Below are 24,339 nucleotides of genomic sequence, written 5' to 3' on the forward strand. Positions count from 1 at the left end.
TTAATGTTTTTCTAATAGAATTTGAGTTATATTTGAAATCCCTTAAATCAGAGGTGGGCAATCTCGGTCCTCGAGGGCCGGAGTCCCTGCAGGTTTTGGAGGTTTCTCACTTCCAATACAAGCTGATTCCAATCAACAGGATCGTTATCAGGCTTATGCAGAGCTTGCTGATGAGCTGATCGTATATCAGCTGTGTTGGAGAAGGGTAACGTGCAAAACCTGCAGGACTCCGGCCCTCGATGCCCACCTCTGCCTTAAATGTATCAAGTCTGAGCGATATGAAACATTTTTTTTTAATTGTTGACTCTTATGGAAGTAAATTTGTATTTGTTTTGTTGAGTTTTGAATTCATTGTTTTGTATTTAAAAGTGTGAACTGTGAAATATATATATATATTTTTTAATTATTTTTTAATTGTTTTTTAGCTACCTAGGAGGTAAATGAGCAGCATGGGAGCTAGCTAGCACCTGGGACTAAAGCCAAACTGTAGCAGAGTTTTTACTTTCTGGACCTGGATTTGCCACCTCTGACTGAGAGTGGTCGCTGGTCTTCTCCTGCAGGCGGGGCAGTCGTCCTTTAGGATCCTTGGGGGGGGGGGGGGGGGGGGGCTGTGGCGCTATTCACTTTTTGTGGGGCGCGCTGCAGGTGGGGTGGGGGTTATCCCAGGGATGAAACTGCTCCTTTTGGTCGGGCCCTTTCAGTGTGGATGAGCTCCTCCCGGCTGCCTTTCCTCATGTTTTGTGTGTGTGTGTGTGTGGTCTTGTTTTTGTTACATAGTGGGGCCAACATTTTGGGATTTCATAGTTGTGGTGCCCACCCGTCAATGTGGGGCCATTTTGCTGGGCCCCACAAATTTAGACCTCTTTTTGAGGGTCAAGACTTGGTTTTAGAGTTTAGGTTTGAATTAGGTTTTGGTTGAGGTTAGGGTAAGTAATAGGTGTAGGCAATCATTTTTGATGGTTGGGGTTAGGGGAAGGGGCTAGGAAATGCATTGTCAATGAGATGGCCCCACAAAGATAGTAAAACAAACCTCTGTGAGTGTGTGCGTTGTTTTTTTTATTGTACTATGGATGTTTTAATTCAGCACATTAATATATGAGGTGCTATTTAATTAAAGTTTGATTGATTGATGGATAATAATGTGAATTATGTGTACCATTGTCAAATGCTACAAATCAGCATGGAATAGACAAAAAGGCGCTTTTTTTAATCACATACCAAAGGTCATTCGTGAATTCAAATTCAACTCAACTCATTGTATAAAGTCCACATAGTATAGAAAATGAACACATGGATCTTCTTCCTTAAAAACATTGAACCAGCCTTGACGTTTTACACTGCCCGACAAAATTTGCAGATGTCTCATGAGAACAGGCCTAAGGATGAATCAGGTGGTCCTTTGGTGTACCTGCTGTCACTACATTAGTGATTTCTGTTCGGTTTCTGTTTTCTGTTGCATAGTCGACCAGGACAAAAAAAAACAAGACCAAAAAAAAAAAAAAAAGCTAATGGAGGAAAAATATAATAAAAGGTAAACAAGCAAATGCACATCGTCAGTGAATATTATGGAAAAAATAAAAATTATTTCCCCCAACTTTTGTATATAAAAAAAAAAAAACTTCATAGTGTGAAAATCAAGAAGAAATGTGCAAGCTGTTTTTTTTTTTTTTTTTTACTTATTGAAAGCATATTAATGCATTAAAATGAAGGTTGTACCCTTTAACAATTTTGTGAGTTCTTTGTTCAGCTTAGAGGTTAATATAAAGGCCTAGATACACCAATACAACGTCGGGAGTTAGCGTTGGGCCTGTTGAATCTGCGTCGGGGGCATTTGATCACTGTGATTGGCTGTTAGCTAGCGAATCAGCGCACGGGACAAGAAGAGCAAGTGACAACGCGGATAAACCGTATTCAACTTTATGGTTTTTCAGGACAGCACACGTGAATATTAAAGTCCCCCATAAAGAGGATATAATCATATTTCAGCATGATATCGGCAAGAAGATTTGCAAAGTCGTTTAAAAAGTCTTGTATTTTGGAGGTCGGTAAATGACAGCACAGCACAGTGACAGTTTGGCCGACTTCAAAGGTGTCTTCAAAAATTAGATCAATGTGGTCAAAATACATCATTTACATTTAAATTAGTTTGTTTTTTTAACTAGTCGCCGTTCCTCCACCTCGGCCCGACGTCCTTGGAGCGTCCAAGTAAGCACAGCCAGGCGGTAGTAATTCAATCATAGCGGTGGACTCCCCAACGACAGTCCAGGTCACCGTCAGGCAGAGGAAATCCAAGTTATTGGGAAGGAAAAACTCCCTGAAAATAAACGTTATGTTTATCAATGACCGCGCATTTAACAGCACGACCCTTGTGGAAACAGCAGGGGTGCATGGCTCTTCCGTCCAACGGTCTGGAGGAAGCTCCTTAAGAAGCTGGAGGTAGGCACCGAGGGCAGCACGGCCGAAGCTTTTCGGGTGAACCGGCGATCGGTAGCAGCCAGGAGTCGACAGGGTCCAGGATACACCACAACGGAGTACATCCATGCGTTCGGGAATGAGAAGGGGCCTTAGCTTGTTCCAGCACCCGTTTTCGCTTCACCAGCTGGCCGGCGCCGCTGTCAACACGGGTATGTTTACGTTTTTATATCTCGCCCCCACGTGCCGACGCCACAGGGGGGAGGTGTCCGGTCACATTTGGCCGACGTTGGATTGGTGTATCTAGGCGCACGCGCACACACACGTAGCGGCGGAGGTTCGCAGGTCTTATACCGGTGTTGCCCCACCCCCACTTCAGGGGTCCTGTGCCTGTGTCTCAGGTTTCAGGGTTGGTGGAAACTTACCAGCTTGGTTGGACTTTTGTGAAGAATCATCAGTTTGATTTTTGTTAGACGAGATTCTAAGGTCAAAATTCAATCAATGCAAACACACATCAAAATAAATGCTACAGAGAGCTTACAACTGTTAAACCGTGCACACAAACGAATAGTTATGTGAGGAATATACCACACAAATTAAACACATTCAGGATACTTCATGAAGTCAACATTTTAAAAATGGCAAACACTTTACATTTCATAATTATTTTTTCTGTTGCAAAATAAGACACTCAGTCAGGTTTCTAGAAAGGTTTTTTTCTTTTCTTCTGTCAGTCAGACTTCTGAATTCAGAGAGCTGGGTGGGGGTCTGTCTGTGGAGGTGAACGCCCCCCCCCCCCCCCCACACACACACACGCACACACATACCACCACCACCACCACTTTGGCGTGACCAGGACAAAGAGATGAAATTCCTTTTACCTTGATGACGATGTAAAATTTACAACCGGCCAATAATTGCTACATGTATGTCAAGGAAACCGTAAGACTGATTTTCGTGAATACCGTTAGGATCTATACAAACGGAAAGCGTATTTGTAGCGCAGTATATAGATCAACAAAACACCAATGGGAGTCATCAGCAGTCATGGGAATCAACCCAGTAATTATTTATTAGTTCAATGATAAATTACCTTGAACTTCAACCTGCTCATGTGGCCCTGCAACTTCTCAGACAAATCAAGACAACTGTGTCACTCCATCATAGTTCCTGTTTCCCATGGCTGGCTCTGTTACCTTCCAAATCTACCTTTGTGCTCTCAGTCTTCTTTTTGCTCTTCTTGGCGTTCACATCATTCTCCAGCTTGTGCTTGCTGTCGTCCTTCTTGGCAGGCTTTCCAGGGAACACCTGGCCTTCGACAGTGACGTCCAAGCATCGCTCCTGGGTCAGCAGGAAGTCTTTGATTTCCCAGGCTAAGCTTCCATCTCGCAACATGAAGATCACCCTATTGGAGCCCACCACAAATCTGCATGGGAGCACAGAGAACAGGTGTATTGCTGTATATTAGATCGGAAAAATTAAATTCAAACGAAGCTTTACAAACTGTACATTTCTCTATAAAATACTTAGAAGGTTTGGATTTAGTGATGAATCAGTGAATTGCATTAAATCTTTATATCAGGATCCACAGGCAAGGATCAAAATAAATGTAGTTTGACTGGACGATTTAACCCGGAAAGAGTATCCACTATCAGGATTTTTGGGGCCAATCACTGATCACTGGTCAGCGAGTAAAAAAAAGAAAAGAAAAAAGATATTTGATCACTAGGGATGTGACGAGATCTAACGGGATTGGAACGCCACGAGATTTCTCGTCCCTCCTTAGCATGAGATCTTCGAGATTTTTATATTTATTTAGCTTTGGCTTGTTGAGTAGGGATGGGAATCAAACCAGTTCCCCAGTGTTTCAATTATTTGGCATTGTTTGCTAAATGCTGTGATCAATTACACTCGTGACAAAGACATCACCACGCACATTGCGTAACACAACATGTGTGGTGATGTTTACGAGCATCGCTAGAAACATGCCGCCTAATGCGAAAGTTTGATATTTTACAGGAAAAGAAAAGCACAAATCAACTTGTAAGTAAGATCTTTTCTATAATGAAAAAAACACTACTATGCAAAAGCATTTGTACACAGAACATAAGATAACTTTAAATGACTGTCGCGTTTGTGAACCGCTCATGGGCACTCAACCCAGCAGCAATAGTGGCGGCGGCATTAATGTAACCACGCTCTCTCCTGTCAGTACTCTAGGTAATTGTGTTAACGTCATTTTGTCTTATTGTAGAACATGCCATTACTAACTGCTAATGTTAAAGCCCGTATCTGACCCAATGACTAATACAATCTTATATAAACCATTGGAAATAGTGAGGGTATTTGAGCAGTATTATGGCGAATTATATTCACAACCGCCATCTGTGAGTTAAGAAAGCAAGGTGGAATTTTTAGACACTTTGGATTTGCCAAGTATAGGTCTGCAACAAAATGAAGCGTTGTGACGGCAGAAATCTCAGCGGAAGAAATTCAAAAAGCCATCAATCGAATGAAATCTGGGAAAGCGTCGGGAATGGATGGTTTTGAAAAGTAGTCCGATGGCTTTAGCTGCGGCCCTTAGCACCGTTAGCACGCTAATACTGTAGACGCCCTAAACACTGGCAACAGGCACCCTGCAATACAATGTCACCGTAATTAAGTCTTCTTTTAGTGCCCTTAATTGGCGATTGAACGTGATTTCAGTGCAAAGTTTTTTGTTGACTTTGGTTGCAATAGTTTATGCCGGCAATATTAACGGCAGATACATGTTCCACAAGACGAGTCAAGTCATCCGTTGCGCCGCGAAAGACAAAACGCTCCCGGGAAAAACCTCAAAATAAAAGTGTTCATTGGCATTGCGTTCCACATATTACTTGGTATGGGAAGGTTTATTTTGAAGTTGGCCTACTCTCCGCATTGGCGGTGTTTTCCAGATGTATCAAATACATTTCAATACAAGACCAGCCTTACTCTGCCTCAGATTGGCTTGTGTCTCTTACGCCGGAAATCCGGCACTGTGCCGGAGTACTTAAAGCCCTGCAATTAAGACAATGAAGTTAGCAATGAAGTTGATGCTAAACCATGTTTATTTTCATTTTTTATATATATAAAAAAAGTATAGATAAAAGAATCAATACAAAATTGAATCATTAAGCAGAATTGAAAATGGAACGGAAATAGTAAAAATCTTTTCAATTCCCATCTTTATTGTTGAGCCAGAAGTGCAATTATTGTAGCAGCATTTGAAAAATAAGCTTGTAACAAAAATTCTCTCTCCTGTTGATATTTACATTTCCGCTTTAGAGCTAAGTCATTAATTTTGTTGCAGTCTGCTCAATAAAAAGAAAACATTTTGAAAACTGGAAAATTTACATTCGATTTATTTAATATTAAAAATGTTAAGAAAATCTCGTCTCGTGGACTCAATCTCGTCTCGAAAATCTAATTGACTAATCTAATTGACACCCATTGAAATGCGTTGAAACAAATACACTTAACTCTTTGACCGCCATAAACGTTATAAAACGTTTAGTAAAAACCTACGGAAGGGCGCCGAGGACGTTAAAAGACGTTCACTATGTTTTTTTTTTTGTTTTTTTGGGGAAACGGGTGGAGGAAAGCCTTGGGCAGCTGTGCTGAAAGTATCAAGCAGATCTGGTTAGTATAATGACTCGTTTTGGCCCCTAGATGGCAGCGATGACTCTCTTTGCACAAGGTTGGATGGGCCGCCCACCGTGGGCGTCAGTAGAAGACGTGAGGCGGAGCTAGAGTGTTGAGGGGACAATGGCTGATGAAGCCACAATGGCTACCGGTTGCAAGCAGCTCACGCTTGAGCATTTTTTTCAAAGACGGAAAGCATCGATCAATACTAAAAAGCGCATTGATGTCGACGATGATGATGACTCCGAGCTTGACGCCAAAGTTGGAAGCCTTGACGCGACCGTTATGATCACGTAGTAAGCCTCACCGGCTAAGCGCGGCTAGCGCTGCTAACGCCGGAAAACGCGCACAATAACCGACCGGGTACTTCTACACAATCGGACATTCGATCGGGCGATGGAGAGTTGTCGAAAAGCATCGACCAATGCACATTGATGATGATGGTGAATCCCGAGGTTGACGTCACAGTTGGACGCCACAGTTGGACGCGGCCTTTATTCTCACGTCATAAAGCATCACCGGCTAGCTCTGCTAACGCCGGAGCTGCACATGCGGACATTTTGTCGGACAATGAAGAGTACCCCGAGTCCAATGCATATTCATCGGAGGAGCGGGTACAGTCTGATCACGGAGAAGACACTGTTTCTGGACTACGATGCCACCATGAATGGAGTGGATAAGATGGATCAGAACATCTCTTACCACCCGGTATAGCAACTGAAGGACATGAGGAAGCCAGACGTAACACCACCGTAACGTAACCGTAGCATGATCCTGATATTAGACTTGATGGCAACACACACTGCAGTATATACTTGCTATTCCCCGGAAAAAACGGCCTGCAAGAAAGTGGAGCACGCGAAGAGGCAATCTGTTGTGCAAATGCTGTTGCGTCTCCTTGCACGCAGGAGAGTGTTACACAAAAAGAAAAACTGTCGTTGAAACATCCACATATTTGTAAATAGCACCACAGTTGCACACATTTGTAAATAGTTTGCCAAATTGTTGTCAAATTGTTACACTGTTGAATGTAAATAAACGTATTTTGCTATCAAAAAACACTTTTTCATTCTTGGTGGTAGTGTTTTATAGAAGTAAAGCACTATTTAGGTGTTTGTGGCATCATTCATGGACAAAAAGAAGTGTAAAATTCACTAGAGTGCATGAAATAATATCGTTTCACTAAAAGCTTGATTTCTCCGTATTTGAGTCCAAAACAAGCGAAATCGGATGAAACTAAACAATTTTCTATTGTTGATTACTAAAGAACGGAATAAGGTAGAAACAAACTTTTTTTTCTGATGAAAGATGAAAGTCCAGTCTTTCATTTGGTAGTATGTGTGTTTCCATAGTCCAAACAGAACATTTTCTGTGGACCTTGAAAGATCAGTCAAAATACTTAAATCGGCTGGCACTGACGGCATCCCTTTTCTGAAAACGTCTGGCAGTCAAAGAGTTAAGTAAAAAAACAACAACAAAAACACTGATAGAATAAAAATTAAATACAGCAGGTAATGTTTATATGATTACAACATCTCTCTTTGTCTGTGTCAACACAGCACAAACAGCACTCTCAAACGGGCTGTTTTAGGAGATCGGTTTTGATACGTCACTAGGTTCAGCGCAAACTCCACCCTCACAATTTTGAATCCCTCGCGTGGACTGGCTGGTTTCTGCACGCTGGCTCGCGGAAGCCTCTTTGTAGAAAGGCAGACCTCTGCCCGCCAACTCACGGAGCAGAAGAGCCTTGGATATGCCCACCAAAATCCTTCGTTTGAAGCTGGGTTACCAGTAGACTATCTTGTGGAGCCTGTATTTCTACAATAAGGCAGAATTACAAAATAAATTATTTTGATACAGTATTAGGGCATCCAGAGGATGGTTGTTGTTGCTGCAAAGCTCAGGTTAGGTCCACTTTAAACATCACAACTGTCTGGTAGTGGCAACTGTGATTCACTGAATGTGCTTGGCCGGCCCGGAAGTTAATGTTACGTACGCGGAGTCTTCTTCTTCTTTTCCTTTCGGTTTTTCCCTTCAGGGGTCGCCACTAGGGTTGTCACGAGAACCGATATTTCGGTACCAAGTCGATACAAAGATTCTGAAAATGTGATGGTACTGCCTTTTCTACAACACCCGAAGTACCGTTGGTATTGAGGCAGCAGATCTGGCCGCGTCTTTTGTGCTGTTTTGGGGGTGTAAATGAACGGTTATCTGGCAACCCATGCAAGTGGGGGGTTGTGCTTGCCCTGTCCTGTCCAGGGTCGACGGCTCCCTTCTTTGGTGGAGGTTTTTTATGCCTGCCAGATCCACCACACCAGCATTTACCGAAATTCAATGCTTATTCCTCTGGTCGCTGAATCGGTGGGGGCTGATGTCTGTGGATCTCACTCTGCTTCATCTATCCTTTCTTCCTTTCTTTAGTCTTTCCTTTGGTCTCTTGAGGTCTCTCTAATTTGTTGGAATTTATATGCTTCTGGGGTTGGTGAAAGATTCTGGTTTGTAACCCTATGTGTAGTAGGTGGTGTCTGGTCGGTGCTGGATTTCACTTTTCTCTCTTTTCTTTGATCACTCCTCGGGTCTCCTGACAACGTCACGACTATCGGAATTCTTAAGTATTCGGTTTAGGTGAAGGGTATGGGATTTTTAATAGGTTTCAGGTGAATTAATGAGCACAAACTCACACGCACGCACATATGCACAAACGCACACAAACATACGCACACACACACGAAAAAAAGAGAGCAATGATGATGACATGTTGAATCGGTAAGATTACCGAATAAACAATACTGAGCTCTCTCAAGAGAAAATTGCTCTAAGCACTGAATTAACTTGACTTATTTTTGAAAAGTGTCATTTGATGCTGAAAGCCAACATGCATTTAATCATTTCAGTGAAATTATAATCAATTTCCTGATATAATAGGCAGTTGGTATAAATGTATATCACTTAGCATAATGGCCATGGATATATTTGCAATGTACAGTCGGAGGAGGGATTCTTAACCCCCAAACGTCCTGATTACTGGACTATGCAGATTACCAAATGGGGAAAAGTTGATATTTAACATTAAATTGTGCCAATACTGTAAGTAATGTAGAAGCAGACGATATATTCCCACGATGGCATGACTTTTTTAAGCAAGTAAATCAGATGTATTATGTGGGAGTTATTGCACGGAAAAAAAGGGAGGAGAAAAATAAGTAAGAATAAAGAATGCCAATAACATATGCGGTAATGCTTCCAACATTCCCACAATTAAAGAGATGTTAAAATTAAATAAATGTAAATAAAATGACACCCACAATGTAGCTAGTTATTTTATTTGATGTAAAGAAAATCGGTTTCCTGACTTTTTACTAGTAAAAAATTAAATAAATATTTTAAAAAAATACACAAAGGCTATTTGTGATTGGCTGGTCGAGGCCATGAAGGTGGAACTTCCGCCTCTCATCATTTCCGTATCCGTTCCAACACGCATACGCAACAAGGCTAAAAATAGATTATCTTTCGGGCTCACAATAGCGCAGAATGACTGAAGTGAGGGAGGTTGTTTTTGCTGTAATGTCTTATTTCGCTGATCTGTTCAATGACGTCATTGATCGATCGTGCAAATTATGACAATTGGTGGCAAAGAAACAGAAACCTTATGAAATTGTGGTGGTACAAATTGGAGATAAAATGTCAAATGTGGTGGGGCGATCCACACACTTTTAATACCTTTGAATGTCATAGTTGGCATTGAAGAGGCTGCCCTGCCACAGGCCTGTGATCTCCTCAGTCTCCTTTTCAGTGGGTTCCCCTGACACCGTAGCAAAGACCATCAGCGTGCGACCCTTCTTGGACATCTTCAGCAGATCTTCAGGTTTGGACTGGTCAATCTTGGAGAAGTCGATGGGAGGAGGAGCTCGCCGGTGCTCTGGAAGATCACCTTCTTCGATTTCATCATCTTTCTGTGTAGATAAGAGAAGAAACGTGGCAAACACACAGAAATGGAAAATGTTGTCATTAAACTGTGGTTCACTTATTCATACATGTGTATTGTGGAAGTGATTGTCATTTTACTTTAAATTTACATTAAACTAAAAACAGACTACCAGAGTTCCTACACATTTGAGATTTCAAAAATCTATTCTTTTCCAGATCCTAATTTTCACTTTTCGGTTAAAAAAAATAATCAAATAATTTAGTGATATTTTAGAAACTAGATGTGCATGTCAAAATATAAACTTTCCTTTGGCTTGCAGTAGGGCTGACTTTAAAAATAAATAAATGAATAAATAATCGCATCGATATTCCTTTTCATAGCACAATAAATCGATTCATAAAACCATGAATCAATACTTTGAATACGGCTTCCCCCATACATGAACTCATTTGCTCCCAAAATTTTATAAATATGTTCTATTTTCAATCTTTTAAGTGTCCCAAAGACGTATTTATTTTATGCTAGCGCATACAGAAGGCTTTGATGCAGCCTCTGAACTGCAAAGAACGGGTGAAGCAATGGTAGTAATTACAAAAACGACCAGCAGTTGACAGCAGAGTATAAGAGATCAACCAGGGCCATGTTGCAACAAAGCTCATTTACCCACAGTTCTAAACAGATTTGTGAATAATGATGAAAACTTTGGTATGTTCTAATACTAATTGCTGTAAAACAGAAACAGACAGAAATGTACTTTTTTCCTGACGAAAGAAGAGACTCTTATCTTTCTTTTCGTAGGTTCCATGTTTGCAATACAAGACAATATTCCGTGGGCCTTGCAAAATCAGTCAAAATCCAGTAAAACAGCCGGGAGCAAAGGGGGTTGATTCAGTGAAAATAGCTGAGAGTGAATGAGTTAATGTGCCTTCTCGCGTCACGGGGAAGTTTATTTTACAAAAAAAACAACACCACAGAAATATGCCCGAGGTGAGCACATACTCCGTTCAAAAACTCGTTGTTCGAGTGTTGTTCAAAGGTGCCCTTCTGTTACTTAGAGTACCCCCAAGAGGAGCCCAGTGCATATAAAGATTGAACCAGCTCCAGCAGGAGCTGCTCTGAGCTGCTGATTGCTGTATAACATTAGAAATGGGCTGTGTTTTAATTAGAGCAGTTTTTTTAAATCAGATTAATCCCATTTTAGAATTTTGATTAATCACGATTCATCGCTTAATAAAAAAAGGCTTTTTTATCACCATTTTTTCCCCACCAAATTTGAAGAGCACCGGTTATGTGTTAATTATTTTGACATTAAATGGTATGAGGACGCCTTCAACATTTTTTTACCCACTGCACACGCTCATCCTCCTCTTTTTCTAATCACCTAATTACTTGCATAATTTAAAATGGGAAAAAAATGACCACAATACGCAAACATTTATTAAATGCTTTACTTTAATTCACGTATTATGTTTATAGCTAAAAAAACCTGTGGTACCTTAAACGTAGCCATCCGCTGTCACTCTAAAGAATAATCTATGGTCAAAATTAATGGTGCGATTAAATCTGCGTTAATTCATGATTAATGCGATAATTTTTTGTGATTAATTAATTAGTTAACGCTTTAACTTTGACAGCACTATTTTTAATGCAAGCGGATCGCATCGTGGGTCTCCCTTTTGAAAAATACACATAAACGGATGCAGGTTCTGGTTGGATGAAACTTCCACTATGGAAAAGCTTTTCTTTTTGCCATATTTTTAAATTGCTAATGTCAACTAAAATTATTCAGGATCGACTGAGGCAGATGTGGTACCATCCTGACCAGGGATAGGCGACTACTAGTGGTGCAACGGATCACAAAAGTCACGGTTCGGATTGGATCACGTATTAGTCACGGATCAGATCGGTTTTCGGATCAGCCAAAAACAAAAAACAAAAAAAAGATAAATAGTACTTTGTCTTCATTTATATTGTAAAACGTTTTTCTCATTAAATAAAATAAAAATCTATCAAAAATGTCTAATATAGCCATTTAGGAACACAAGTGCAATATGAGGCAGAGGCAGGCAAAATCGAAAAACATTAACATTGAGTCGTCTGATCTTTTTCTATGCATATCCGAGATTTCCAAAAGTGTACAGTCATTGAACGCACCTAGAGTCCACTGCAGAATGCAAGAGAGTGCTTGCTTTTCCTTTTGCTTCTCCGCGATAAATACTTTACAAAACCTTGTTTCTAAAAATGAAAAACACGTGTGTTCTTCATGTATTTATTGAAAAACATGTGTTGTACCCAAGTCAGGGTATAATTATTATTATTTTTTTTTTACAGCAGCTGCTAACACCGACAAACATTTCGCATTTTGCATCAACATTGAACCTTATCTATAGTTTCATATAGACTGGTGATGCACGATAACCGTTTTTGCCACCGATACCGATAACTTCCTGCTCCTCAACACCGATACGATAACGCATAACTTTTTTGGGGGAGAAACTACAAATATATCTGTTGTTGCAGCTTAAAATAATAAAGGGTCATTGAAGGATATGTTTATCCGATGGTGCCCATTTTATGAATTATGTGGTGTGACTAAAATGAAACAATCAATTTGGGACTTTTATTTTGATATACATTTCAAGATAGGCATTTGTTTCATCCACAAGACAGCAAAGAACCCATGGGAGCAGCTATCAGGTTTGTACTATCTTGCAACTATGTACAGGCATGTGATTTGACCAAAGTGAAATTATCTGAAAATTTAGCCGGGGGTCTGGGGGCCGCAGGCACCCAGCTAGGTCCAGGGCAGCGCCCTGGTGGGGGGGCCAGGGGGGCGAAGGCCCCCTATTAGCTCATGGGTTTTCCGTGATTTTAAGTACTTTCAATGCACTCAGATGACAAAGAAATAGACAAAACAACAGCATAAATTTCCAATGTATATTGAACTATCCCATATAAAATTGCAGTTTTAGTCAACTCAAAATCAGTCACATTCAAAAATTATTTATGTCATAAATAATGTTTTTCTATTTTTTGCTCATTAAAACATTCAACATATTTACAGGAATATACAAGTGTTCATTCTTGAGCACAATCCATTCACATGACACAAACACTACTTCCTCCTAGACTTCATTGCTTTGGAATGGGTCTTTCTAGCCTGCTTCTGTGCAGCTTTGATGGTTCTTCTTGAGGCAGCCTTGCTCATTTGAGTGTCCTGTTTCACAGCAAGTTCTGTTCGTTTTGCAGACAACATAGCTGCTTCTGCATCCTTCTCCTCCCTGTACCTTTTGGAGGATGTCCTCAGATTTAGGCACAGTTTGGACTGCACAGGATCCATCAGAATGTCTTTCCTGCCAAAATGGCTGACAGAGGTGGTCTTTCTTGCTCTTAGGGCATATTTCACAGTCTGAATAGAACTGTATGTGGCTATGTCCATTCTGCATGCTCTGGGGTTCAGGACATCACCCATGACACTGAAAGCCCCCTCTACTTGAGGCCCATGGAAGCAACTCATGAGAGCCTTCACCATCTTGGCCAAGGTTGGGTATCTTCCAACAGCAAAGACTTGAGCCCACCAACGATCCAGTGCAATTGCCTTCCCCTCTGAGTCCAAAGGTGTTGGCAACTCACTGTCCAACTGGTATTCTCTCACCTCGAGATCATAGTTCCCCAGCTCTGACTCATCAAGGACATTGGTGACCAACGATGACAGCTTCTTCAGTAGGTTTAAAGTTAAGCTGTGTCCTCTGGCAAGTGGGTCAATGGCAGAGGCTGCTTTCAGAAGCTTGCTGTTCATGGGCAACTTTTTCTGAAGGTACAGTCCACATGCCAGATATGCTGCCTTGGCTTTGGCTTTGAACTTGAACACAACTGACGACTTGTTGGAAGAATCCATCAATTTGCTGGTGACACCACCATAGAAAATATCCTTTTCTCTGAGTTGGTTGGCTTTGTTGTTCAGCTCAATTTCTGTCAGTTTACAGCCTTGAATGGACTCTGGCTTCAGGAAACAGGACAAGAACTTCTTGAAGAAGGCCACTTGCTTGTCGTTCAGCTTGTGGATCATTGGTGTTTTCGTCTCAAAGGTGATCACATAGTTCTTCAGCAAGGGCAGAACTGCTGTGTACAGGTTGAGGGTGAGAAGCGTATCCAATCTTGTGAAGAATATCTTCTCATAGATCCTCTGCTTCCTCCTCCTTCCTTCCTCAGTCATGTGCTTTTTGCCTAAAGCTGATTGTATGTCTTTGAGTTTGGCTTTGACTTCTCTTGGAATATCCTTCTTGTGGTAGATGGCCATGATGGTGGGGAGATAGAGTTCTTAATCTTCTCTGCCAAGAAATGCATGGTAGAAGATGGTAAAGACATCCATGAGGCGTAAGGTGGACATTGAAACATCATAGTTTGAAAGCCATCGATGGCTGACAAATCTCTCTGGCATGGTGAAGGTGATGCCTGTAAGAAAGCAAATTTCTTGAAGAGCTTCCTTCAGATCGGTTGACCACTTGAAATCATTGAAGAGATCATTATGGAGTCCTTCAATCTTGTACTCAAATGGCTTGCAAAAATGCTTGGAGGCGTTGTGGATGTGGTGGCAGGTATCCCCATCTATGTCAAGGAGATGTGGTGCTGGTCCCCCTCGCAAACGCGTCTCAACTCCAGATTTGGAACCCCGCATCACTGCACATGAGTCCATCAACACAGACACCAAATTGCTCCAGGGAATATTGTTCTTGGTCATGAGGGCTGAGAGTTCATCAAAGAGAGATTTGCTGTCAACTTTAACAACACTCAAAGATGCTAAATGTTCCACCACAACAGACTTTGTCAACGGGGAGAAATAGCTGACGAGTACACACAGGACACGGTGTAGATTGTTGCTGGTGGACTCGTCAATGTTCATTGAATAGTGGGAGGATCTTAAGTTTGTTAAAGTCTCATCAAGCACAGTGCGAGCAAGGCCATACTTCATTTTGTATGATGCACTGGTTCTATCCATGGACAGTCCATTCAGAGCTTTTGGATCCCTTGCCAGTTCCTTTGACAGTGTGATGAGCTTTGGGGCCATGGTGAACGGAAGAGAATTTTCGGCCAGCACTCCCAACAGCATTGCCTGAAGAATAAAAGAAATTCAACAATAATCAGTAAACAATTAAATAATTTAAATAATTATTTGAATTATAATCCTAAATGTCATGCGACCAAAGTAAATAAAAAAGGATTTAGTCTAAACTTGCATGCACATTCACATGTCAGAGTATTTATTATGGTAACAAAAAACGTTGCAAATTAGCTACAAAATAATAAATTATCTTTAACCATTGGAAATAATATTTACCATGCAATAAATCATTTAATCAATCATTCTTAATTTAATACATAATGCATAACAAAAACATAAAATACCTCATGCAGCAAGCTCTGGTAAAAACACAATCATTTCGATCATCTCTGTACTAACTGCATACTGTAGACAGTCAACATATTGAAAACTGAAAGTGCTAACATGCAGCATTCATTTGAGTTTGTGGATTAACCATGTTAAATAGTTAAGGCCATTTTTATTACGTTATAATATTTTCGAAAATTTGATTCCGATTAATTTGAAAAGTTTACCACCTACCTCAAAATTCACGACTATCAGCAACTGGTGCAGGTTGTTGGGGTGGATCACGTCTCTCCATTACCGCTCCCGATTGTGATGTCAATAAGGGATGGAGGCCATAAAGTTTTGGAGTTTTCGTTTGGGCACCAAAACTTCCAGCGATGGAATAATTTGTTGTTCTTGACTGGAGTTCTTTTACGTGTTTTTTGCTCTTTGCGTGACTTTCAAGAGCTTTGAAACCTCTCCCGCCATAGTCAATGGTATCACGGCACCAAATGCAAAGCGCTTTCCCGGCACGATCGATCTTCCGAATGAAGTCACTGAACAAATTCGTCACAGTCTTCTTTCCAACATTTGTCGATATATCCTTCTCTAACCAGTCCCAGCGAAACTTGTTTTTTACGAGTTTGTCAATTTCCTTAACACGCGGAGCATCTTTGCGTTCGATCACGGACATCTTTCTTTAAACACTCGGCAAAAACGTGTGCGAAATGAACAACCGCATACTCTTATACCTTTATAACAAGCGCGTTTATTGGTCAACAAACAATGGCATACTCTATGCCTTTATAACAAGCGCGTTTATTGCTCAACAAACAATGGCATACTCTATGCCTTTATAACAAGCGCGTTTATTGGTCTACAAACAATGGCATACTCCTATGCCTTTATAACAAGCGCTCTTATTGGTCAACACGGAGACTTCCGCCAATCGCAAGATCGGTTTCATTTCAGTTGCGGAAACACTAAAACGGAATGCTGTAGAGAGACGAAATCGGATTTTTTTTTTTGGGGGGGGAGATAAAAAAAAAGCGGAATTCCGCGAATTAGCGGAAAAATCACATGCCTGTATGTAAAAAAAAAAAAAAAGTTACCCTTATAGGAACTGGTACATAGTGGTCATATTTTTATTATAACTTTACTTGTATGGCTATCTAGCTTGTTTTGTTTAGATGGCTAATTGTTAAGCTTAATAACTTTGACTTCACTTGAAAATATTACGTGGTGTGATAAATCATCAAATTAGATGTCCTCAATTGCAGTTGATAGTAAAAGTACAGATGATAGCAATTAAAAGAATAAACACAATTTATGTTGTTGTTTTTTAATTAAAAACATAAATAACTGTGCTTGGTCTGAAATTATTATCCGGCAATTGCCCTAAAACATTTAAATCTCGCTTCTTACTAATATAGCGTGGTCGGAGGATGACAAAGTGGTCAAGCTCTTATGCTTATCAGTAATTATTACTGGTAATACAGTTGCCTGCGTTTTGTTGCGACTCCCGCTAGTATTTATTAATGCTTCAACAAATACATCAGTCACAAAATTATTTACATAGCACTAGTGATGTTTCAACAATGCACATTGCACACACATTTTAAAATAAACCCAGGAACCCAAAAATTGTAGTTAATGCCTACCGGCTATTTTGTAGATATTGAAAGGACCGCAATAAAAAAAAAATATGACTCACCATAGAGTAGCTGAACTTCAACGAGTCATGGCCATTTGTATTCAGTGCTGTCGTAGCGTTTACTATCCATCCATACATTTTCTGAGCTACTTATCCTGACTAGTATTAGCCATTTAGCTAAGTGAATGCTCGGCTCAGCTGCCCTGCTTTACTTTGCCTCGTACGGCGCCCGCCAGACTAACATGCCGACACTGGTCTCGCTGGTTGCACCTTGAGCCATCTTGTCTGAAACAGGGATGTGATTTGACCAAAGTGAAATTATCTGAAAATTTAGCCGGGAGTCTGGGGGCCGCGGGCACTCAGCTAGGTCCCGAGCTCATGGGTTTTCCGTGTTTTTAAGTACTTTCAATGCACTCAGATGACAAAGAAATAGACAAAACAACAGCATAAATTTTCAATGTATATTGAACTATCCCATATAAAATTGCAGTTTTAGTCAACTCAAAATCAGTCACATTCAAAAACCTTGGACTGCCTTTGCTTTTAAAAACTATCACTGAGAATATCATCATATATATTTACCATGCAATAAATCATTTAATCAATCATTCTTAATTTAATACATAATGCATAACAAAAACATAAAATACCTCATGCAGCAAGCTCTGGTAAAAACACAATCATGCATTCGTCGAATGCATGATTGACTAAGATAATCTCTGTAACTGCATACATCAAGACAGTCAACATATTGAAACCTCTAAAGTGCAAACATGCAGCATTCATTTGAGTTTGTGTCAATGATTAACCATGTTAAATATTTATGGCCATTTTTATTACGTTATAATATTTTCGAAAATTTGATTTCGATTAATTTGAAAAGTTTACCACCGACCTCAAAATTCACGACTCTATCAGCAACTGGTACAGGTTGTTGGGGTGGATCACGTCTCTCTATTACCGCTTCCGATTGTGATGTCAATAAGGGATGGAGGCCGTAAAGTTTTGGAGTTTTCGTTTGGGCACCGAAACTTCCAGCGATGGAATAATTTGTTGTTCTTGACTGGAGTTCTTTCACGTGTTTTTTGCTCTTTGCGTGACTTTCAAGAGCTTTGAAACCTCTCCCACCATAGTCAATGGTATCATGGCACCAAATGCAAAGCGCTTTCCCGGCACGATCGATCTTCCGAATAAAGTCACTGAACAAATTCGTCACAGTCTTCTTTCCAACATTTCTAGATATATCCTTCTCTAACCAGTCCCATCAAAACTTGTTTTTTACGATCTTGTCAATTTCCTTAACTCGCGGAGCATCTTTGCGTTCGATCACGGACATCTTTCTTTAAACACCCGGCAAAAACGTCTGAGAAATGAACAATGGCATACTCCTATGCCTTTATAACAAGCGCGTTTATTGGTCAACAAAAAATGGCATACGCCTATGCTTTTATAACAAGCGCGTTTATTGGTCAACACGGAGACTTCAGCCAATCGCAAGATCCGTTTCATTTCAGTTACGGAAACACTAAAATGGAATGCTGTCGAGAGACGAAATCGGATTTTTTACCACTTAAAAAATTGTAACATTTTATTTTTGGAGATAAAAAAAGCGGAATTCCGCAAATTAGCGGAAAAATCACATCCCTGCTGAAAGTGCGGCCGGTAAATGTCGCTGGAATTCGTCAATTTGTACTGTACTCCAATGTTGATTAAGTCCACACGATTATAGTATGCAGCAACGAAGGTAAAAGCAGTTTAAAACAGAAAAGGCATGGCGGCCCGGTCGTGACCACTACGGATTCTGAGCATTCTCGGCTGCCAAAACTGGCCACCGATGCGTTGCCTCGGAACTCTGGGCCATCTGCATCGGGCAGTCGCCAAGCTTGACCATTGGCTAACTGTTTACTTTTATTTTTTTCGTTAAAGTCGCACACACACACTCAAACTCACAACTCGGTAAGCGATCCGGCGGGGCCTGCTCAAAAGCAGGCAACCCGCACCACCTTGCCATCTAGAGCCCAGGCTCACGTTTACTTCTGAAGTCGCACGCAACGGCACCATATTGCTTCCGACATGCAGCGGAGGCTTGGGCTCTTAAAGTGATAGTAACTAGAGCAAGTTGAGCAACGTTCTTGTATTTCAATATCGGACCAATAGAAATTACGTATTTTTTCCCCAATATTAGTCCAATAACTATCGGTCCGATAATTATCGTGCATCCCTTATATAGACCAACATGGATGAAATATTGACGTCATGATTTCGCAAACACACACGAAGCTCACCGTGAGCCCTCATTCCTCCTGAGTGGGAAGCACAAATGGAACGTACCATCGGTCTTGTTAATTTGGCCGCGCCTGTGAGTCGTCCTCACTCACCGGGCGTCCAAAGCCCTCCGGCGGCCAGCAAACCCACCATTCCCGAAAATGGAGCCATGTAGGGCTGGGAAAAAAAGTCGACTAAGTCGGTTGGATTGACCACAAAAACTTGTAGCTATTTTAAAAATAAAATAAAATAACATATTTGTGGCACCTGGAAGTTGCCGGAAACAATATTTTGTGTTTCCACAGGGACGTTTATTGCTGACGGAATCCGACCAGCATTCACTACTAGCAACTAAAATGGTTCCTAGGGATTATTTGTGGTCTCTTCAGACTGAAAAGGAAGACAATTAGCATTGCTACATGTCTGATGTTTGTAACAAAACAATCCGCATCAAAATCGCTAAATAAATGAAAGAGTTCTACTTCTAATGAAATTATTGGAGCCAAACAAACATAAAATGGCGGCCCTACGTGCGACAGCATTAGGAAGGCGGTAATCTACTAAAACAGAGAGCAAGACTCACTCCTCCCGATACAGCTCTGACTCCTGCTACAAGTTTTGTTCTGTTTTTTTCACTCTTCCAAGTAGCGTGTAGGCTAAGCCGTCCAGCATTTGCCGCGGTACCCCCGCCGCGGGCTGACCTGGAACATAAGCACCACCAGCACGACAGGTCGACGTTTGATGACTGGCGGGCCGACCCGGAAAAGAAGCGATACCCTACGGTGGCGGGAATGCTGGGCGAGGCCCGGACATATTTTGCTCTCATTCGTATAGGGCTGGGGGATATAAACGGTATATTCAATATAAGGTATACATTTTTCTTCCGTGTGGCAAACTGGGAATCAAAATTCGGCACCGACATTTTAACATTTTAATGATTCCGGGAGAACAGTAATGATAGTCCTGGTTCCACTCGATTACATGTTATTGATGCCTAACCTTTACATTAGCTTCTTCGCACAGACAGTTGTTTTGATCACGTGGGCGCTACTGGATAGAAGAGGAGTGGAGAACGGAATGGGCTGCTTGTATACGAGTGCTAATATCGGAGATTTTGGATGTAATCCAATCAGAATCCGATGTTGTTTTTTGCTGGTATCGGATCCTGACACCCCTAGTTGCTCTGCTGTTGCAACACTGATAACTAGGAGTTGTTCAGATACCGATACTGGTATCGGCAGAGGCCTCGATAATGCATTAAAACAGCGGTATCGGTATGGGTGAGTATTAACAAGTAACATGCCAATACCATTAATACTGACGCTAATATAGGACTTTGGATGCAGCATCTTGTGTCTAGCATGTGCACAAACTACATTTACTGATGTGTGACATGTTCACTGCATGCCGATATCCTATTGGCCTTTAAATGCTTTGAAGCAATGGCAGGACAGCTTTTTCATGTTGAGAAAAAAAACAAAAAACTAAGATATCGGTATGGTATCGGCATTGGCCTATACTGCAAAGATGGGTATCTGAATCGGCAGAATAAACGGTATTGGAACAACACTACTGATAACGTCCTTACACTGTATAGTGCATCAAACGGTGTGTGCGAAACTTAACGGGAGCTTAACACACACTTAAATGCACTTTATAACGTTCCAAGTTCAGACGTAGCCAGGAACAAATATTATTTGTGCTTTATGCACTTTGATGTATGCCTGGGTAAGATGTGACCAAAATTATTATTTACAGTATTTTATTTATGTTTGTATTAAATGTATTTTATTTGTATTTAAATAAATAAATAAATAAACACCCCTGGTTCTGGTCAATAACACCTTTATTATTGTGATTTATGATGTCTTTAATATGCCTTTACCATGTTTCCAAATTTAAAAGGGAGATGAATAAAAGTGAATATCTTTCATCCATATTGGTTTGAAATGTGTCATTGTCAGCTGTTTAGTGGGCGCCGAATATGTCTGGCCCGGCTAAATTTCTTGATTTGAAAATTTGGCCCAACTGAATTCATAATTGAATAGCCCTGGCATAGATGTATAATGAAAGAGATGACCAGACACTTGACAATAGAAGGAGGATCCCAAGTTGATAAATATTAATTGATGCATGTCTCTGGTTGCTGTGTAAGACTCCCTTCCCACGGCGACGACTTGTGAATACTGTAGTAATGGCTGGATTTTGTTAAGCCCCCTCCCATACAAGTGTATGGGGAGAGATTTGTTTAAAAAATATTCACACAAATAAATTTGTGATTTTTCACATGTGCTTTTTAAATCCACAAATACATCCGTGATTTTCACATCTACAAACATTTTCGCGATTTTCACGTTTTTCAGATCCACAAACATATTCGCCATTTTCTCGTGTTTTTCAAATCCACAAACATTTTCTTGATTTTCACGTGTTTTTCAGATCCACAAATGTATCCGCGATTTTCACATCTTTTTTAGTTTTGTGTGCGCATTTTCCATGACTTTTGCTTGCGAGTTGTCAAAAGTGCGTTTGTGGATCGTTGCGCACGTGCATTTATTTTTTAGACAAACATCACGCTGTTTCGAGATATTCACACACAACAACCCTCAGATATTCACATGTGTCTAAGGCCCGTTCCTCCGCTGTCCACGGGGAGGCAGCGTTAATGTCTCTATTGAACGGGAACTAACAGTTTCTGTTTCTCGTTTAAAATTGGACTTTGAAAAACAAAAATCGAGTCTTTATCTGACCTGCCATCATGTGTTTATTTTGCACAAGTCGGGAAATAAAATGCGACCTTAGTTTGTTTCCCTTGAGCTTGTTCGAAAGACACTCTTCTTCTGCTGTTAAATTTTCTTCTTCTACGCTAATAAAGCAGCAGCAGCCCACTGATCTGTATAAAACTATAACTTGTGGCGGGGTGGTCACTATTTTTTAACAAGTAGACAGCACAGTACGTGTTGCTTTGAAGACCCCCTTTTTCTTTTAATCGCCCAGTTCATTAGACCCCAATATTAGATTTGGCAGAGGCGTCTTTTGTTGAATTAGTTATAATTCTTTAATTAAAACAAATATACAAGTTTCCTCCTGTAAACATAATTAAGAATGTAATTCATACATATATTTAAGGCAAGTATAATGTATAATGTCTCAAGTCCTCTTGTTTAAGTTTAACAAATTTAAGACATCATAAATCATGCTGTTCTTGAGAGGAGTAACGGCAGCCTCGCGGCTTCAAAAGTCTTATCCAGTAATATATACAGATCAGTGCAGCGGCCAAAGAGCAACAGGCAGTCTCTTGTTTCTCGTTTAAAATTTGATATTTAAAAACGGAAATCGAGCTGTTATCAGATATTCTATTATGTGTTGATCTTACAAAAATCGGGAAACAAAATACGACCTTAATTTGTTCCCCTCGAGTTTGTTTTAGCTTCACTCGAAAGACACTCTTCTTCTTTGGCCGCTGCTGCTTAAGTGGCGTAGAAGAAGAAAATTTAACAGCAGAAAAAAAGGGTATTTCGAGTGAAAGCAAAACAAGCTCAAGGGAAACAAACTAAGGTCATATTGTTTCCCGACTTGTGTAAATTAAACACACAATGACAGGTCAGATAAAGACTCGATTTCTGTTTTTCAATGTCCAATTTTAAACGATAAACAGAAACGGTTTGTGCCCGTTCAATAGAGACAGTAACACTGCCTCCCCGTAGACGGCCTTAGACACATGTGAATATCTGAGGGTTGTTGTGTGTGAATATCTCAAAACGGCGTGTTGTTTGTCTCAAAAATAAATGCGCGTGCGCAACGATCCACAAACGCACTTTCGACAACTCGCAAGCAAAAGTCATGGTAAATGCACACACAAAATTTTAAAAAGACGTGAAAATAACGGATACATTTGTGGATCTGAAAAACATGTGCAAATCGCGAAAATGTTTGTGGATTTGAAAAACACGTGAAAATGACGAATATGTTTGTGGATCTGAAAAACGTGAACATCGCAAAAATGTTTGTGGATCTGAAAAACACGTGAAAATCACGGATGTATTTGTGGATCTCAATAACACATGTGAAAATCACAAATTTATTTGGGTGAATATTTTTAGAGAAATCTCTGAATACAAGGGGGCCGATTGATACACCGATGAAAAAAATCTCCCTATTTGTCACAAACCAAAATTGGCAAGTATGATTGTGCCACGAGCTATAACACATTCACTGGGGCAGTTTTTTTTCGTAAATAAAATATACAGAGCAGGATTCGAACGCCTGACCCAGCACTTTCGGGGCGATTTACAATCGCCGCTATTCCACAAACTGGTACACATTTACTGGCGCAGGGTTTGTACTTGTGCTCGCGCGATTCGTGGCAAAACACCGGTCACGTCAAAATAACCACTTCGGGGAGGGAAAATGTTTTAATCTCATGCAACCGATACATCAAAGTGGCAAAGCAACCTTGTGACAGTCGCTCCAGCAGCAGCAAATTCACACTCAAGGGCAGGCTGGTCTTCAAACTAGCATATTTGACGACGACGTTATCGAGGACGCATAGTGGGTACGGTAGCCAACGGCTACGGGCTACTAACGATCGACTAAATAAAATGCAGCCTGTTACAGTACCTCCCACTGTTCAAGAAGACGAGCCATATCTGCATCATTGTAGTCTCTTATGTCCTTTTTCTTGGGCTTAATTTTACTCTCAGTAGCTAAAGAATAAAGCAAACAAAAGAGCAGTGCTACATATTTCCACTGAAAGTCAGACGCCATGTTTACAGATGGTCTGACCTGATTGGCTAGCGACTTTGCAAGTTCGGTCACAAGACTTTGGGGCACGTCTCAGCAGTAAAAGTAGACAGGAAACGAAAACGTTGGTTAAGGGATTTTCAAAGTAATTATTTTCACCACACATATACTGCAGTGCGTACTGCATGGGTCAGTTTTGAAAGCCAGAGCTACTTTGTGGGTACAGTACTGATTAATACCAAGGGCTACAAGTTTGATACACACTTATGAAGTAAGTTTATGGAGTTAAATTAGGGTAAAAAGTTT

The 24,339-nt window shown here is 40.6% G+C and overlaps 2 protein-coding genes across 2 annotated transcripts; both read right to left on the reverse strand.

Annotated features, from left to right (window-relative positions):
* Positions 1 to 3,452: 3,452 nt before the first annotated feature.
* Positions 3,453 to 24,092, reverse strand: mesd (mesoderm development LRP chaperone). Its single transcript, XM_086072376.1, has 3 exons — positions 23,911 to 24,092; positions 9,796 to 10,028; positions 3,453 to 3,838 (listed from the first exon to the last, which is right to left on the reverse strand). Exons 1-3 carry the CDS (start codon positions 24,055 to 24,057, stop codon positions 3,574 to 3,576), a joined length of 645 nt encoding a protein of 214 aa, XP_085928502.1. The 5' UTR covers positions 24,058 to 24,092; the 3' UTR covers positions 3,453 to 3,573.
* On the reverse strand, positions 12,927 to 16,045 carry LOC147178134 (uncharacterized). The gene is made up of 2 exons (XM_086072459.1): positions 15,627 to 16,045; positions 12,927 to 15,116 (listed from the first exon to the last, which is right to left on the reverse strand). Exon 2 carries the CDS (start codon positions 14,301 to 14,303, stop codon positions 13,119 to 13,121), a length of 1,185 nt encoding a protein of 394 aa, XP_085928585.1. The 5' UTR covers positions 14,304 to 15,116; positions 15,627 to 16,045; the 3' UTR covers positions 12,927 to 13,118.
* Positions 24,093 to 24,339: the final 247 nt, after the last annotated feature.

Source organism: Leptonotus elevatus, chromosome 3 (genome assembly GCF_054856555.1).
Source record: "Leptonotus elevatus isolate MCC_2025b chromosome 3, RoL_Lele_1.0, whole genome shotgun sequence".
Lineage (NCBI taxonomy): Eukaryota > Metazoa > Chordata > Actinopteri > Syngnathiformes > Syngnathidae > Leptonotus > Leptonotus elevatus.